At 40.9% G+C, this 18,901-nt stretch overlaps 2 protein-coding genes across 2 annotated transcripts; one reads left to right on the top strand and one right to left on the bottom strand.

Moving 5' to 3' along the window:
• Window positions 1-500: 500 nt before the first annotated feature.
• On the top strand, window positions 501-2,283 carry faua (FAU ubiquitin like and ribosomal protein S30 fusion a). The gene is made up of 5 exons (XM_071478862.1): window positions 501-608; window positions 1,090-1,171; window positions 1,334-1,478; window positions 1,821-1,876; window positions 2,060-2,283. Exons 2-5 carry the CDS (start codon window positions 1,097-1,099, stop codon window positions 2,183-2,185), a joined length of 402 nt encoding a protein of 133 aa, XP_071334963.1. The 5' UTR covers window positions 501-608; window positions 1,090-1,096; the 3' UTR covers window positions 2,186-2,283.
• A 337-nt stretch (window positions 2,284-2,620) lies between these two features.
• Window positions 2,621-4,746, bottom strand: fkbp3 (FKBP prolyl isomerase 3). Its single transcript, XM_071478860.1, has 7 exons — window positions 4,589-4,746; window positions 4,135-4,236; window positions 3,912-4,010; window positions 3,679-3,814; window positions 3,435-3,502; window positions 3,231-3,328; window positions 2,621-3,006 (listed from the first exon to the last, which is right to left on the bottom strand). The coding sequence occupies exons 1-7, from the start codon at window positions 4,691-4,693 to the stop codon at window positions 2,952-2,954; spliced, it is 663 nt and encodes a 220-aa protein (XP_071334961.1). The 5' UTR covers window positions 4,694-4,746; the 3' UTR covers window positions 2,621-2,951.
• Window positions 4,747-18,901: the final 14,155 nt, after the last annotated feature.

Genomic DNA, 18,901 nt, shown 5'->3' on the forward strand with positions numbered 1-18,901 from the left:
TTTGATTCATAAATGGCTCAAAGGGTGACTGAAGATCTCATGAGCACTTTAGAGACATTACACACAATCCTACAATCAAGCAAGGATTTTCAAGTACAGCAGTGATCTTTTCCACGCACATCTGTTGTAGTCCATGTGTAAATGACCAGAACCTTGTAGTGTAAATCAAAAATTTAATTTGCCAGCATGTGATGGCATTGTGTGGACTGTGAAAGTTGGAGTGCTCACAGTTTTTACTGCTGGGTCACATGAAGGATTGATTCTTAGGATGAAACTATAAACCAGTTCAAATATGCTTAGACGTGCTTAAGTGTGCCTCTTTGACAATTTCTTTGTCTGTAACCAACAGTTCATCTCTTTGAGCAAATTTACTGATTACTGACTTCACTGATTAACTGTGGTAATTTAAGGCTCTGTGGCAATGCAGTATAGTGGATTATTGCTGTTTATTATGAAGCAAAAGCCAATTATCGACCCGCATCAAGCTCTGAAGTCCAATGGGCGTGGCCAAAGAGGCCGATAATGGCTACGTAAATCCGCACATGCGCAGTGTCAGCCCTTAAACAGCCCTTTTTATGCTTAGCGTTGAACGACTAGCATCAAACGAGGTAAGGCCTGTGCAATTTGAGTGAAAAATCCGTATTTTGTAATACCCCGACAGGTTTTGGTTGGCAAATATGCTGCACATATCATCATTTATCACAAGTTACATTTTATTTTGAACAGTTAGGGGTTATTTCGCGTATTTTATGCCACTTTATGAAATGCGTGCCCCATGTGGCTAGTTGAGCTAGCATAGCATTAGCTAGACACCAGTAGAGACGAGTCTGTTTGAGCTCCCGGCACCTTACTTTGCGATGGTTCCCCGTAGTTTTCAACATGCCACATTTTTCACAGGGTGCATTTAGTGGTGGAAATCTCACTTTGACGTGACTTAATTTCAGATTTAGTGAAAATATGGCGGGTTTGGTAACAAGTGTTACCTGTCACGAAAAAATCCAACACCATAGGCTGATTTCCGCGTTACAAACATTTTAATGATTAAAGTCGGCCCTGTTGTGGCTCATTATCTCTTTCGTTTTCTTCCAGCATCAAGATGCAGCTCTTCTTGCGTGCCCAGAACACTCACACCCTTGAGGTGACCGGACAGGAGACTGTTGGACAGATCAAGGTAAATGTCCACAAGTTGGACAGAGTTAGGCAGACTTTTGGTCTCTACGTAATCTTTTAAAAATCACTGCTTTTCTTTTTTGATTAAGATAATTATTAAAACCCAAGTAAACATTTTATTGTGGAAACGTTTATGTAAATATCTATTATTTTTGTCTCCCAGGCCCATGTCCAGGCTCTGGAGGGTCTCCTGGTCGAGGATCAGGTGCTGTTGCTTGCTGGCTGCCCACTGGAGAATGATGCCTCCCTGGCATCCTGTGGAGTCTCAGAGCACTGCACCCTGGAGGTAGCTGGCAGGCTGCTCGGAGGTCAGTATACAGGCGCAACACTCAACTCTGCATGTTTGTCCACCCGGGATGCGCTTTACAAGCTGACCTGCATGCACTGGGGATTTCATCAGTGCCTCTTGATGCTCACAACACCTTAATTTTTACTTTAATGCTCAATCGAGCTTGTTTGGAGTAAACTGTGTGCTTTATGTATAATTAAACTACCACATCTGCACCCTAAGTGAAGACATCCAAGATCATCAACGCTGAATGCACAGAGAGTGAAAGATGTTTAGAAGACATAACTGCTTTTAGACTGTAGATACATTCGTTTTCTCCTGCATGTCCCAATACATCCTCTCTACTTTTCCCCTCTATCAGGTAAAGTCCACGGCTCTCTGGCCCGTGCTGGAAAAGTGAGGGGACAGACACCCAAGGTAAGAAGATAGTCTTTCTCTTGCCTGTCATGTTCTAGTATAGTATAAACTCTGATGAATTTACACACTCACTGGCTTTTACATCATATTTTGGATGAGCTAATTATTATGAATACATCAAAATAAACAATACATTGTGAGCTTGGAGAAATGACAGTGTCTCTTTGCTGTCACTTTGTCCAGGTTGACAAGCAGGAGAAAAAGAAAAAGAAGACTGGCCGCGCCAAGCGTCGCATCCAGTACAACAGGCGCTTTGTGAATGTTGTGCCCACCTTCGGTAAGAAGAAGGGACCCAACGCCAACTCCTAAATGCTTCAGTACCCCAGAGGAGAAGCATGATCACTATCCATTGATTTTTACCAAGTTGAATTTTGTCCTGTACTGAATAAAATTTGGCTTGGACAGAGTGAGTGTTGTGTGATGTGTCCTGCTATGGAAGTCTTGTGTTTTTTTTTTTTTTTTAAATTAGCAAAGTTTTTCTCAAAATGACTTGCATAAGAACTCAAATTTTAAATCCATGATCCTGGTTATAATTACTCTGCAACTTTAACTTTTGAAATCACAATTTTATATTTATGGAAGCAGGGGTTTATAAGGTGCTCCATTTATCCTGTCTATTGGATTTACTATCTTAAATTTTAATTTATAAATTAGTGCCAATACCATGCTGTATATGATTTAGCATCAAGTATACAGATCCATGCATATTGACTGGTTCATTACAAAGTGGAAACCAGACAGCAGTTTTGTCATACCATAGTATGAAACAGGTTTATTTATCATTTACATTGGACATGCAAAAGAATAGAACAAGAACAAAAAGACTGTCTCAGGGTGTCTCATATGTACATTATTGACAAGCCATCCCGTTTTGAACAAAAACTTAACTAACTGGTCATTGTTTCCTCTTAATTCAGCCTGTTGTACATAATGTGATGATAAATGAGACAAAGTGCAGAGGAGCTTGGCCACAGAACAATCAAAATGCCATTTTAACTTTAATCTTCACAGCGAGGCCTTTAAATGTGTGTTGTCTATCCATGAAATGTAATGCATGCTGGCCAGTGTCTGTCCTTTAATCCACAGCCACAAGCTCAACCTCAAAAATCAGCTTTGCATTGGGTGGAATTCTGATAGAGGAGTTAAGGAGAAGATCAAGTCAATGCAAAATGAAAGAATGAAAACAAATCAAAGCTGCCACATTAAAATAATATATACACCTAACAGAGACATTCTGTATTGGCAGGAAAATTTGAAAATACACAACACAATAAAGTTATGAAATTACACAACAAATACATATTTACATGACATACACGAAGTGGGGCATCAAATCAGCCAAAGAAAAGGATACTTGGAGTCGGGGAGACCCTTCTTTCCATAGGCCCACTCTGGTTCAATCTCTATGCGAGCTGTTTCACCCTTGCTCATTGTAAGGAGGGCCTCATCCCACTGTGGGAGCAAAGGATTGCTGATCATGACATGCAGTGGAGAGAAGTGCCTCAGAGAAAACGAGGACAAATGTTGATGCACAGAGCAAGAAACAGGACTGACTTACTCCTCTGATGACTTTGCCCATGCCAACCTTGAAGCTCAGTGGTTTAGTCTGCTTCTTCTTTCTGGCCACTGTGGTGAGAGAGAAGTGATGGTTTAGACCAGAGGATAGAGTCTTCAGTGAGGATTTTATCTGTATCTACAACCATAAAATATATGTACTGAATTTTATGTCTATGAGGTTCCTACATAGCACCCAAAAGACTGTTTTGGGCGTAGTGTCACTTTAAGGTGCAGGTCTGTCACACCTGTGGGAATATTGGTGTCAAACACAGTTCCATCCTCCAAGGTACCAGTGTACCAGCAGCTCACAGTTTCGCCTTTCTTTGGGAAGTTTGTCTTGTCACCTTTCTTCAGCACTGACTTGGTGTACCTTGGCGGACCCTGAGAAAAGCAATGCAGGAACAGTTCATAACAGTTTTTATACAGTGTGTGCAAAGCAAAAATAAACACGTGTATATTGAACATCCTGGACCAGTACCTCATCCACAACCTCTGTCTTGACTTCTTTGGGCTTTTCTTCAATTTTGACAGCTTTGACCTGCTCGGTCACTTCTTCTACTTCTGTGCCTTTAAACCTCTGCAAACACAACATAAAACACACACACACACACACTATGATATAACGTTTTCACTGGATGAGGCTGTCTGCCAGCCCAGTGTACATGCAGTGTCCCTGTGTGTAATAAATGACCATCACTTACTTTGCTCTCAAAGAGCTGATTGTAGGCAATGATCAGTTGTTCTTTCTTTGCTGTTTTGGCAACATTTTTGATGTTTCCCAGCAGCTTGTGCTCATTGAGGAACTGCGGGAGAAAGTGCAAATGAAGGGGTTAGCTTCATTTAACCACCATGTGTACGCTCCTACTCAAATCAATGACAGGTATAAGACATCGTGTCCGGCAGCAACTGTCCCTGCTCCTGCTCAGATGAGACGATGAGCTGTCAGCTGTGGCTTTTCTCTGAAATGAGCAGAAGTCTTCTGTGTATCATGTGTTGTTGTATATTTTCGCCCCGCTAGATGCTAAAACAGCAGCCTTCCTAATGTGGCTCCCTTTAGCTAACCATGCAGCCTGCTGCAGGTCCTACAGAGCGGCAACGCTTCCGCCTACAAATATTCACACTCATATCAAGAGGAGACTTAAGGGATAAACATACCGAGTGGGCTGCATTGTCCTGAATGAACTTTATAATGTCTTTTTTGGGCAAATCGTCACTTTTTAGCTGCTCATCGCTCCACTCCCGTGCTGGTGCAGCCGCCATTTTGAGAGGCGAACTGATAAACTTTGACCCCTTGTGGCGTAAATTAAAAACTGCAAAGAGAGAAAGACTTTGATGCAACCACTGAGATTCTTATTTGGTGCTTTGGCTCAACTACTTATTTAAAAATGAGCGACATTGTATTTTTGGATGATGAGAATGATATTGATTGTAAAAAACTATTTATTTTGAATAAATAAATGAATATGGGAAATCTAATGTAAATGGTCTAAAAAGAAAAAAACACACGTATTCAGAGTATAGTATTCAGACACGATATTGATTCATGACACGGAATAAAGCAATAAAACAGTAGTAACTTCTACAGCCTTAGATATTTTTTTTTAATATCTTTGAAATGGAAAATGTTTTGAATAAAGTATTTGAGGAAAAAAATAGACTTTGGTGCTTTATGTCAGGAATTGTCAGGAATTGTTTGCGACTTGGCAAGAAAAGCAATTCAACACAAATACTGAATCATCCGATCATGAAATCAGTAAGACACCCACAAACTGTAAAACACCACTCAATCCATGAGCACCTGTGGTTAAATGAGGGAAACTGATTCTGAAGGCACTGTTACAACTCTGTGAGGTGACAGTCCTGCCACCTAGTGGACAAACATAAGTGTAACTCTCCAGGGGACGACAGTGCATCCGGAAAGTACTCACAGCGCTTCCCTTTTCCACATTTTGTTATGTTACAGCCTTATTCCGAAATGGATTAATTCAGTTTTTCCACCCCATAATGACAAAGTGAAAACAGTTTGCTTGAAATTTTTGCAAATATATAAAAAATAAAAAACAAACAAACAAAAAAAACATCACATGTACATAAGTATTTACAGCCTTTGCCATGACACTCAGAATGGAGCTCAGGTGCTTCCTGTTTCCACTGATCATCCTTCAGATGTTTCCACAAGTTGATTGGAGTCCACCTGTGGTAGATTCAGTTGATTGGACATGATTTGGAAAGGCACACACCTGTCTATATAAGGTCCCATAGTCGACAGTGCATGTCAGAGCACAAACCAAGCCATGAAGTCCAAGGAGCTGTCTGTAGACCTCCGAGACAGGATTGTATCGAGGCACAGATCTGGGGAAGGGTACAGAAAAATTCCTGCAGCATTGAAGGTCCCAATGAGCACAGTGGCCTCCATCATCCGTAAATGGAAGAAGTTTGGAACCACCAGGACTCTTCCTAGAGCTGCTGCCCGGCCAATCTGAGCGATCGGGGCAGAAGGGCTTTAGTCAGGGGGGTGACCAAGAACCCGGTGGTCACTCTGACAGTGCTCCAGCGTTGCTCTGTGGAGAGAGGAGAACCTTCCAGAGGGACAACCATTTCTGCAGCACTCCAACAATCAGGCCTGTGTGGTAGAGTGGCCAGACAGAAGCCACTCATCAGTCAAAGGCACATGACAACTCACCTGGAGTTTGCCAAAAGGCACCTGAAGGACTTGTAGACCATGAGAAACTAAATTCTCTGGTCTGATGAAACAAAGCTTGAACTCTTTGGCCTGAATGCCAAGCATCATGTCCGGAGGAAACCAGGCACCGCTCATCACCTGGCCAGTACCATCCCTACAGTGAAGCACGGCGGTGGCAGCATCAGGCTGTGGGGATGTTTTTCTGCAGCAGGAACTGGGAGACTAGTCGGGGTCGAGGGAAAGATGAATGCAGCGATGTACAGAGACATCCTTGATGGTGACCTGCTCCAGAGCGCTCTGGACCTCAGACTGGGGCGAAGGTTCATCTTCCAACAGGACGACGACCCTGAGCACACAGCCAAGATAACAAAGGAGTGGCTTTGGGACAACTCTATGAATGTCCTTGAGTGGCCCAGCCAGAGCCCAGACTTGAACCCGATTGAACATCTCTGGAGAGATCTGAAAATGGCTGTGCACCGACGTGCCCCATCCAACCTGATGGAGCTCGAGAGGTTCTGCAGAGAAGAATGGGAGAAACTGCCCAAAAACAGGTGTGCCGACCTTGTAGCATCTTACTCAAAAAGACTTGAGGCTGTAATTGCTGCCAAAGGTGCTTCAACAAAGCATTGAGCAAAGACTGTGAATACTTATGTACATGTGATTTTTTTTTTTTCTTTTTTCTTTTTGATATATTTGCAAAAATTTTAAGCAAACTTTTTTCACTCTGTCATTATGGGGTATTGTGTGTAGCATTTTGAGGTAAAAAATGAATTTAATCCATTTTGGAATAAGGCTGTAACATAACAAAATGTGGAAAAAGTGAAGCGCTGTGAGTACTTTCCAGATGCACTGTATACCCAGGCTGGTGCCTTAATTTAACTTTGGCCAATCCAATAATTAGAAACAGAAAATAAACACATTAAGAGAAAACGAATGTGCCATACATTACAAAACTTTACAACTACTAAAGAACCTCTTTAATCCAATTCTCTTGTAAGACCACTGGTATTTAAAGCAGTTCTCTTCATTTAAAAAAGCTTAGCAACACTTACTTGTGTTACCATGCCAGGTAATAGTCTGTACATCCTTTTCTCTGGAGAGAACAGAACTGAGTTTAACTTTCAAGTAATTACTCAGTGATATTTGTAATACGTACCCCTGTTTCTAACCAGCTTTCAGCTGCTTACACTCCTTCTTTTCCTTTTGTTTCCTTCTATGTGCTGGGAAACATAAAACAGAACAAATTCTCACATGTCTAACTACATCTCTTGTCTGATTCTCCCGGACACAGTGCATTAACAGTCATTAACAGTACAATCACATCCATTGTACAGATCGGTTATGTAAAGTTCATTTTCAATCATCTACATTTATTTCAGGTTTGATGGATACAAAACTAGGACTTCTTGTATTTTTTTTTATCTTTGGTCCTGTCTGTAAATACTGGAACAGCTGTATAACATCAGCAGTCCACAGCCAACATAATTCTCTATCACCCTCAAATGCCTTAGAAACTCTTCCTCTTCTGATAATATAACAGCCTCAGCGGTGTTAGCACTACATTCTGCACTGAGCTCTTCTGTTCCTTCTGTTTTTTTGGGAGATTGATTTATTTAAAAATTGATTTTCACTGTACTCCCAAATGTTTGGAAAGTATCCTACATATTGCAGACTGGATGAATAATGCAGCTGCTCAAAGTTTATACACAGTTAGTACACTTAAAATAAATTAGCTTAAAATGTTTTTTTCATGGTATCTGCGTAGTTTTTTTTCTTTATTCAAGTTTATGGTCTCTGATCTTGATTTTCAGATGTCAGTTGACATGGTAAAACACTGTAATGAAGATTTCTGCAAAATTGATAAGAGTGAGGTTTTCTGACCAATAAAAATAAACAGGTAGCTTACAGATGATTAAACATTCAATTTCAATTTATTCATTCAATTTATTTATTTTATTCATTGTACCTTTTAATCATCACTTATATCATCACTTATATGAATATTAAAACCAGTGTGCTGCTGATATGTTGAGAAAACAGGTATATTTTTCAACTGCTGCAACTTTTTTTAAAGTGTGTATTACTGTGACATAACTTTAATGTTTGAAGCTGTCACTGAAATAACATGTGACACAAATAAAAAATGTTTGTCAGTGTGTTTATTCTGAGTCCAATGAGGCACCTTATAGGTCCTATCGATGTATATATATGTGTCTTGCTACATGTTACTGCAGCTTTATTCTACATAGCAATAGCCTTGTGTTGTGTCAGATTTCAGCCTCCTCTCAGCTAACATGACAATCTCATCTTTTTGCATCACCCAGCTTTTCTACTGTGTCCTGCTGTTCACCTGAAAATTTTGCATTCATGCACCAACAGTGTGAGATCTAGCACAAAAAGGTACAACATAAATGTGTCTCATAACTGACCTTGCTGGCTTCTATTCATCAATAACCTGGAAAAGCTCTGCGGTGATGATGATGATGATGATGGTGATGATGATGATGATTTGCCACCACTATACTTAGCTGTAGAACAGGGTCATGCTGAGTTCTTACCCTGGTCGGTTACTAGGCAACAACAGTGACACTGGGTGAGAAGCTCATGGAGAAGAGGAGAGGGCTAATTATCTCTTTAGAGGAAATCTCCCAGGTCTCATTTCATCTTCTGTGCTGCCTGTGAAGAAGAGATTGTCACAGCAGCACAAACTGTGGAGGTGAGTTGGCTCCAGGAGAACTGAGATCACTTTACAACCCAGTACTTTATAAAACAAGAAAAAAACTGAAAAAAACATTAGCCTCTGCTACTTTCCATATTGTGACGTGACATTTTCTTCATGCTGACATACATGTACCTAATATTCATCTGTGTATGGAACAACCACTTTTAAGTTATCACTTGGCCGGGGGGCATACTTAAATCTCCTTTCCTTGTTCTTTCTTCCTTCATTCTTTTGCCACCAGCATAATATTCGCTTCTGCGTTTTGGTGTGATGAGCATCCCTCTCACTGTTTATGAGTGTCCTGATGAAAGTTGCATCACGGGAAGTTTCAGGAGAAACGAAAAGGCGATTGAGGATCATGCCTGGTGTATCGTGTTGTGATGAAGCATTTCTTGGGAAAGGAAAGCTGAGGAGCTTAAATGAGCTCACATATCAAACGAGGGAGGAATCTAATTTGATGCAGCTCCTGAGAGCTCTTCACATCCACAGGTTACACAAACAAGTGATGCACATTCTGTGAGATGTGCCTGTCTGCACAGAGACTGCAAACAATACAATCCCCGTGTCATGTTTGCACAACTATGCACTTAGTTACACTCAATTCAAGCACATGCACGGTCAGTCAAATTGTTTTAGACAGGAGCATTTTGTGGTTAACGCTCAGCCAATGTATTTAATTATAAGTAAGATACCCTAAAATAAGACAATATGAGGAATAGGTATATGTGAATTTATATTGAAAATGTTTTATTGGTTGTAACATTGATTTTGAGTTATTGTTCATGACACAAGTGCTTCGCAGTACCTTTCATGACAAGTCAGCAATGTATGATGGGAAAAATGTGGATTATCTACCAACAGCAAAGAAAATATTGTACATTTGTTGTTAGTGCTGTGATAGTAGTACCGTCACATTTTAACCCTAATACTGGCAGATTTTTGAAAAGATAATCTTTAATTCCTCAGAGTAATATTAGCGCTGACATTTACCTCCCACAGTCACACTTTTCCACCAAACTTCTAAACCCCTCTATTTGAAAAGCTATGAATTGGCAAATGTTCAGGCTATAATGAAACTCTGAATTAGTTGATTATTAAAAGCAGTTGCGTGTTCTTCAACCAATTAACCACATATCATAAGAACTCCGACAGTGCAGTGTGTTGTCTTCTACAAGTGACAGTGTGGTGTAAACATTTGGACACACACATATATATATATATAATTAAAGATTCAAATTGAATTTATCTATCTGGGTCACTGCTGTCCGACTGCAGTTACAACCTTAAACCTCAGGGGGGTAGTATGTACACATTGTTAATATGGGTGAAGCAGGGTCTGTTCCGCAGTTACTCAAGATTGATATTTTCAATATATGAGGTTTACAATAAGGCTTGACAGGAGGGAAAATGGCCATGATTCATCCTGTTCAAGAGCACAACAATAACAAATACCATAAACAGTGTAAATAAATGACAAGTGCATGGTGAGGGGAAACAAAGTGCAATGCTTCTATGTTACAGAGTCAACAATTCACTGTCAGGGTGGATGGTGCTAATTTAGTGTTTATGGAAAAAATGTTCAGTTTTTATCTGTTTCTTCTGCAGGTGCAGAAAGAAAAATCAGCGTGAGTCATTCTGCATGTGTAACCATTAATTTACTAGTTTCCTGTGCAAAAGATAACCTTGCTGCACAAATATGAAGTGATTTGTGCATCTCTCTCTCTGTCTCTTTCCGTCTTCTTCTTTTCTTTTTTTTTGTACCAGTTTATTTTTACCAGAGAAATCAGCGTAAGTACAGGAGGAAATATGGAGCACGGCCAACATGCCATTCTTTTTTAATTTAACAATTCTTTTAAAATCTATTCATTTGTAGGCCTTGAACTTTCTTATCAACCTTCCTTCTTATCTACTTGCAATAAACACCCTGAGGGTAAATTTGATTAATTTCACAAGTTTAAATGAAAGAGAGAAACAGGGAGAGAGAGGCAGGACAAAAGTCAGTGAGGTCAGATGGTTAGTCATTTGTATTGTCAACAATGTAATTACTTGTAGAGCTATGTTCAATCCGGAGAAATCACACTTCTCCTTCAATGTCCATTTGGAGCAAGCGGGACTTGAAGATATCATTCACCCCAGCATGAGCCAAACAGCCAGTGTGCAGCCTCCTTTTTTCACATATCCACTCCCCCCTCCTACTCATACTAGTGGAATTAAAGGCTTTCATAATGGAAATCATCCCTTGGTGGCCTTGGTCCACTGTGGATAATGTGTTTTCTGCTCAGAGCCTAATAAGCTCCCTCTAAGCCATATGGCAGCCTGGGTTCACCTGCCCTCCCCCCAGCTGCGAGAACACATCTTTAACTTCATATAGAATATGATTCATATGCTGCTGCTCAAACCAACAGCTTTCACCTCATTTGAAGCAGGCAGGGAGGTAGATGGAGCACCTCCAGGGTGCTCTGTGAGCGGATGGTGGGGTAAGTCAGCAGTTGAAAACCAACATGGAGGCGAGAAACTTGGAACTGTTACCTTTTTCCATAAACTTCCACTTATAACCGTGTATCTTGGGAGGAGAGCAAAGGTTGGACGAAAGGGGCAGTAAAGCAGCTGAGTTGGTCAACAGGGAGTGTGGAGTTTTCTCACGCACATGCTCCTGGTATCATCTTGCAGCAAGGAGCTCCCCATCCAACAAACTGCACCAGGAACGTTTTGGAACATTTCCAATCCAGAGCTTAGCCTGCAGATCTGTAGTCTCAGTACTAGCCCACGCCTGCCCTGTCAGATCTAATCTCTTGGCTGCATGCCGTGAAATGGGGCTTATTAAGAGTTTAACTGAGATCAGCCCAACCCCGATCTGAGGCGTGCCAAGAAAAAGGGAAATCACTCACCTGAAAAATCTCAAAATCACGAGAACCGGGTGGCATAAGGGGTTGATATCAGCCACCAGAGGCTTTGCTGTACACCACTATGTGCTCTCTGCCTTCTGTCTCCGGGATGCATCATCTGTTAACGGCTAATGAGAAACCAAAGAGAAAAGATGGATTTGAAGTTTCAATTGGAAGTGGTCCCAGTATGATATCTCAAAGAGCTGAAAGGGACAGACTTCTGAGCCACATGCTCTCAAAACCCTTGTCTCCTCATATTACTCTCACGCTGTCTGTTTGCATTTAAACAATGAGATTCCTGCCTTCATCCTCAGAGCAAATTATACATTTAAAACAGTGCATTATAACTTCATCCTTAGCTCTGTCTGTGTCCACAGCTCATCATTTTCTTGTTCTGATACCTTAAAAAAATACTGTTTTTTGTAACTGCAGCAGTGGAAGGCTGGTCTATTACTTCACTTAGTCTGTCTCCAGTCTGAATCCAGTATAAAAATGTGCACAATGGAGCAATTACATTCCACGCCGACTCTGTCTCTTCGAAATTACATTTATATACCACAAATCTGGAACAGCGGATTTCACAGAAAAGTACTGCTGCCTGAATTTTTTTTTGAGACATTGCTGTAGGGATGGCAGGGTGTGCCTATTGGTCTGTCAGTCAGTCCACCTCTTTGGTCCAGTCTAAAATATCTCAGCAAATATCAGACATTAATGTGCACCACCACCAGGTTCACATTCATGGTTTTAGTTGAAATATCTCAGGATTCTCTTGAAATGTGGTCCACACATTCATGTCCCCATCAGGATTTATTTATAACAACTTTGTTGATCATTTACCATTTCGTCTATCACCATCATCGGGTCGAAATTTCTGTGAGGTCAATACTTTGGTCTATGACCGTTTCCATCACCTTCCAATGTAGTTCATGTTCAGTGCTAATTCACGGTTATACCTATTAAACACTTTTCAATACTTAAGTTTAGGCATTCAGGCACTTGGTTCATTTTAAACATTAAAAAAAAGTCAACACTGCAGGATGAGTTTATTTAACCAGAACCACAGATGACCCTTTTCTAAGCAGACACTTTGTCTTGCCAAAGCAGGAAAAATCACAGGGGTAAATAATGACATAAATGATGGCCACATGCTATTAAGTGCCCCAGTAAACCATGTCAGTGAGTGCGAATGCACAATACCAGAACCCCACGACTGGCTCGGCTGAATGGAATGCAGCCATCATTAAAGTTATTAAGTGAAAAGGGTCTATCTTCTGCTCTTTGAACATCCACCGTCCCTGCAATTTGCGTGCAAAATTGAACCACTTCATTCCCTGGAAAGCTTTGTCTGTGACTACATTTTCCAACAAATCATAATGCTGAAACAAATGTAATTTCTAGGAGGCAGGGTTGTGAAGGCTAATAGATGAATCACTCCTGTACCAACTTGAACATGCAGAGTTCATGCAACAACAAAAATGAAAATACACTGCCCGTATCCCATTCATATCACATTCATAATCATATAAATGCACACCTGCCTGACCACCCCTGAAGCAATCTTTTCTCACTCCGGTGATCTCCTCTGGCCAAACAGCATGAGATCAAGGCCCCATCTCACCCAGACACACACCATCCACTCTCCCTGACCCCCACCCTAAGGATCCATCACCAGACGCAGCTTTGATTTGTGTTTACCGACCTTGGGATGAGGCGCATGCGTGCGTCCCCCAGTGGCACCTGCTGTAAACTCACGCAGTTCTCAGTGGGAGGCCTCAGGACGGAGATGGTTGATGGATGGTGATAGTGAATGGGATGCCGATTGCAGAGAGGTGTCGAGCGTCAGTGACAGTGAAAGGCGTATGTCAGGACTGTGTGGTTTGCATTATGAGCTGTATTGTGACATGAGCACAGTGTGACTGAAAGCCCGATTTTTCATTTCAGGAAACAGAGAATGAGGAGCATTTGGGCCCTTTTATTACTTTGAATAAAAGCACTGACTAATATTTCTGATTTGTTCATCATTTGAAAATATGCTGATTTTCGCAGCCTTGTGTTTTTTTTTTTTTTTTTCAACTGCTCAGATTTGTGTCTGAATATATTTCAGGATGATACAGACTGACTTAAACATGTTGGCAATATTCAGTTTCATCTAGTGGTGTGTGTACAAAAGTGATTCACTGCTCGTATCAGCCTCCATTGAATCCATGCCAGGATACCTAGAGTGGCCTGGCACTAACAGCCTGTTGCACTCATAAAACATTCAAACCTTCAGATAACATTCAAACAAAATATTTTTCCTCTATTATGAAAAAAGGATGGCATACCTTGCCTTATCAGAGTGTAAAGTGAAACATGAAGTAAAACACCAAGCAATTTTGCTCTACTTACACTACGCAGAACGTGTTTTCAAACTTGGGATGTAGCAACTTTTCCACCCATTAGTTCGAAGATTGGATTGCATTTTAGAGCAATCCCTTTCTGGTACAAGACCACAAACGCGCATGGGCATCTGCACGTGTGAGCTCTAACACACACGCTGAAGGGTTTTTGTGTAATTGAAAATGGGTTTGCGTTCAGTAGATGGAATTCCATCTGTCTCTTTTCAGTTCCATCATCAAGATGAAGCAGGTTTCACTGTGGCTGCCATGTAAAATACATCGTGACCGCGGAGAGAAGAAGACTTATTGATAACGGAACATGTTTCTTATATTTAGTATTTATGGAACACCTCCTAAAGGTTCGACAGAAGCTCTCGTCTTAAGAGTGAAGCATAGCAGGAAAGATGGGCGAACATGTGACAGAGTGAAGCGTGAGAATCACGAGAGTCATGAACCCATTATGTAGTTTGCAAATAAAATCGTTCTCCGTGGGCAGCTCAGACACTGGAATGCCACTTCTTTTTCCCCCTCAGCGTACATGTGTGTGCTTGAATGTACTTTGGAGAGAGATGAGAGAAACAGGGGGAGAGAGGGCATTTGAGGGCTGGAGCGCTGTGTGTTAAATCCTGTGCATGCCCAGGGTATGCACCTGGTGCCGAACCACGAGACATTAAAGCACAACAGCCATGAAAGCGGTGACCAGTCATTTTTCTTTTTTTTTTTTATGTGCAGCTTCCCTGCCTTTTTCTCTCCAGCCAGCTGAGCCACTCAGGCTCAGAGTTTGATCAGTATTTGAAGCCTGACACAGACAAGGCACCATGCAATGAACATGAAAGGCCCAGCAAACACCCAGGCGTCGATAGCACACACTCAGTCACGCAAACAACCCTTTTTCTTTTATGTGTCTACCTCACTCACTCTTATTCTGCTGTTTTGGTCAAAAAAAAAAAAAAAAAAGGCTCAACTACACAAAACCAACAATTCACACACTGTCGTTCTACATCTCTCCTTAGGGTTCCCATTCATCTCAATAATGGAGAAGAGGAAAGTGCCGGTGCCAGATTGTCTGTGGCACCTCTACCACCTTGCATTTCTGAAGGTGCCAGCCAATCTGTCTATCAGACAAAATTCATGAAGGTGTCACTTTTAAAGAGGAGGAAGAAGAAAGGTCATGTTTGAATAATGAATCTGTGCCGGGAATGAACTGCAGCGCCCGTGTCTGTCTGAGTTTTTGCAAATTTTCTTCTAGTGGGTGAGGTGCCAACCACGGGCTGAATGTCTGTCAGAGATGCTCGAGGAAAGACAAGTGTAAATTTTCCATCTAAGAGAATAAAGTGCTAAAAAAAAAAAGGAGCAAGGGAGTCTGAAATAAAAAAACCAACACACCACAAATTTAACAAAATATTTTTTTATGCCCTACCAAAGCCTTACATACATGTCAAGTGAAAGAAAAACACAAAGAGAGATGGCAGTGATGATTATGATGACTGTGATATTATGGCATTGTTCACCGGTATTAGCAGAAGGTCAGACTCTGTGCTGACAAAAAAAGCTATTATCTGGAAGGGGGAGATGGTCCACTGGGGCTCAGCACTCATCAGTGCAAAGGACAGTGGGCAGGTCGAGGCGTCCCAGGATGGCAATAACAACCCATACAGGTGGAGACAGACGTCATTAGAAATGGGCAGGGCGATCTGGCGTCCCCTGTTCTGGCACAGACAGATACAATACATTTCATTTTGGTCTGTGTCATAGGCTGTTCCTTGAAATCTTGGATTGAAGGTGCAGTGAAGTGAAAAGTCTGATTTTCCTGTACTTATGGTCATATGAGGCAAACCGCACCTGACTGTAAATGTTGTGTATTACATTCCCTTTGGATAACCTGCTCTTTGGTTGGTCAGATCCCAGTGTTTCCAAGCATTGGGCCTATTTTTCCAAAATAAATCACAACATGTACATTTAGTTTTATGAATTTAGCTGATTGGTAGACAACATGTATGGTTAGTGCAGTAGTGAATATTACTTGTTTATTTGTTCAGAAAAATTGAATTACTTTTATTTTTATTAATAATTGTATTTGTCAGTTGGACGCAGTGCAATAAGTTATAAACACACTGTAACGGTCCGGTTAGCAACAGATGCCTGATGAGTCTGTAAATATGGCTGAGAACAGTGAGAATGAACCAAAATATAAAAGTTGTGGGGAGTAAAACCAAAGCTATTAACAATAAGATGCTTAAAAGCTTTATGGAGCTGAGGAGGACCGCAAAATCATTTATTCATTACATTGTTAATATATTAAAAATATTCATCATTGGAGCTTTAAAGTGATGGCATACTATAGATCAGCCATGAACTATTGTAGCAAGGCATGATAGATCCCCCTGTATTCCAGTAAAGAAGAACCTTAACATAAAGACACCAGCAATTATAAACATTTCCTTCAGATTACTCACAGAAAACTGCAAAAATTACACAAACAAAGAAAAAAACCTTCAGCTGTCCTCATATCATCATAATATAGAAATCTGTGGCAGGTTTTCACATTAGATATTTAAGCCACATATTTGTGAATTAATTGTTATTTTAACTAAAACCTATGTGCACTGCATTACAACAAAATTTAAAACGACATAAATTACAACCAGAATCCACCTGTTATGTAGCACTAATGACTCATTACAGACCCTTCACACCACCATCATCCTTTACTCTTGAGTCTGGTACATCTCATCAGTGAGTCATACTGCTCTCATGATGCTCTTAACTATTTATCATAACAGAATACTGGAGTTTAATAAACAACAAAACTTGAGGAGTCTGAAAATGGATTAAATCAGCAGTCTGCAGAATTGAGTGGTGGCCTCCAGTGGACATGAACATCTGCTGAAGAATGACTGATTCTCTACACAATGATGAATGAAAATATCTGCAAGGAGAAAAATGTGCACGTGATGATGCCTTCAGGCTCAGGCCAGGATACCAGGAAATCATTTACACACTGACAGGAGCTACACATTGTGTGCATTAATGGTCTTAGTGCTTAGTGTTTGATCAACCTGAGGCTGGTAAAAATAACAGCTATGTGCTGTACATGTTTCACAGTTTCACATGAAGCGGCAGGTGAAATCATCAGCTAATCAACTTGAACTGCTTGTCTTGACATGATCCTGTACAAAAGTATCAAGGTAATAAGTGGAATGATGCAATTGAATGTGCAAATCACCCTGTAAGAATATAAAGTGAAGGCAGGATGAAGCTCTGCTTTTAAGGCTTGACCCTGCTCCCTGGTGATACTGCATTCAGCAAGACAAGACTACAGCTCATCCTAATTATTTCTAACTGATGGACCAATCCATCAAGAGAGACAGTCTGAAAGAGGGGAGGGGAGGAGGATGAGGAGGTGGTGGAGGGAAACAGGAAAGGACGGAAAGAACTCATGCTGAGGCTCAACAAATTTTCTTCCGTAGGATCTCTCCTTTATGTGGTTTTTCTCTCTTGTTCTTTCTTTTTTTTCTCTGTCCCCCCTTCACATCTTCTGGAGCTTTTTCTGTCCCATTCTCCCAGACTTGGATGCTGTCCACAGGTACCATGAAAACATGCTTTCCTTTGTTACTGTACCATCTTCAGCGATCAACCAGTAACTGGTTTTAATGTTGTATTTGGCAGTGTAAGTGGCTAACACAAATACATGGGGCTGTTATTGTAATAGTTCATAAAGGACAAGCCAGCGATCTTCTGTCTGTATGAGTCAATGTGAATTCAGAAAACCTATTTAGTTTTATTCCTCATATGAGGATTCTATGACAAATGTCCGCAGCCCAGGAACATCGGGTCATTAAATTCAGATTTATAAGATTGATATCAATACTTATCAAAACACTAACGCCCCCTTATGCCATCAAGGGCCCCAGGCGCTTATTCTCCCCTCGTGAAGAGAGAGACAGATGGACTCAGAGCATGGACAAGAGCAAGAAGAAGAGGAAGGGATAGAGAGAGAGAACAGTAGCTAAGTGCGATTCACCATGGCAGCATTAGCTGACGTCTACTGATAACAATGGTAAGGGATTAATCAGTATTCTCTGCGTAGCTTTGGGCTGCACTAGTACTTTATCACAGCAGCAACTGCGGCCTTCCTCTAAAGGTAAGGTTAAAATGGAGATTACGCTTTGTTCCTGTGCACCCCCTCTAATGAACCTTATCTCCCCTCACTACTCATCTCTTCATTCTGTCGAGCTCACACAGAATAACACACCTTCTGCCCTCTTTTCCCATCTCTGGGGGAAAACAGGGAAAGGATCACTGTTTTCTGTGTCTCTTTTTCAGTGCAATGGGTTAGTCACCCTGTTGTCTCCTTCATTTCCGCTCTGAGTCAGTCACATTGAAGCATTTACACTCCTCAGCTGATCCAGTCCAGTATCTAAACGGTGTGTTAAAATTCCTCACTGTGGACTCATTAATGATTAATTATTGGTTACTGCTTTCATGCAAAATGCAAAAGTAAAATACACTTCTGCGAACCACTTAACACTAATGTCTACACTAGAAAATCAATTTGGTCCAACTAAGAAAAACATATCATTGTGAGTCCAATGGTGCAAAGGGGCAAACCATTTCTAAATTACATTGCTAAATTACTGCAGTTAGATATGATAGAAACGTACACAGGACCTGAAGGTGAAGAGGTCGTTTGACAAAATCAGGTGAAACCAGTTCTTTGCAAGTTCAAATTTTGCTTAGTTATGTAAGTCTTTACTTAGTGAAGTTTTATGCATCACTGATGTAAAATAGGAAAGGCAC

The sequence above is a fragment of the Trachinotus anak genome, unplaced genomic scaffold, assembly GCF_046630095.1.
Source record: "Trachinotus anak isolate AG129_WGS33_773 ecotype Australia unplaced genomic scaffold, CSIRO_AGI_Tana_v1 ptg000005l, whole genome shotgun sequence".
NCBI lineage: Eukaryota > Metazoa > Chordata > Actinopteri > Carangiformes > Carangidae > Trachinotus > Trachinotus anak.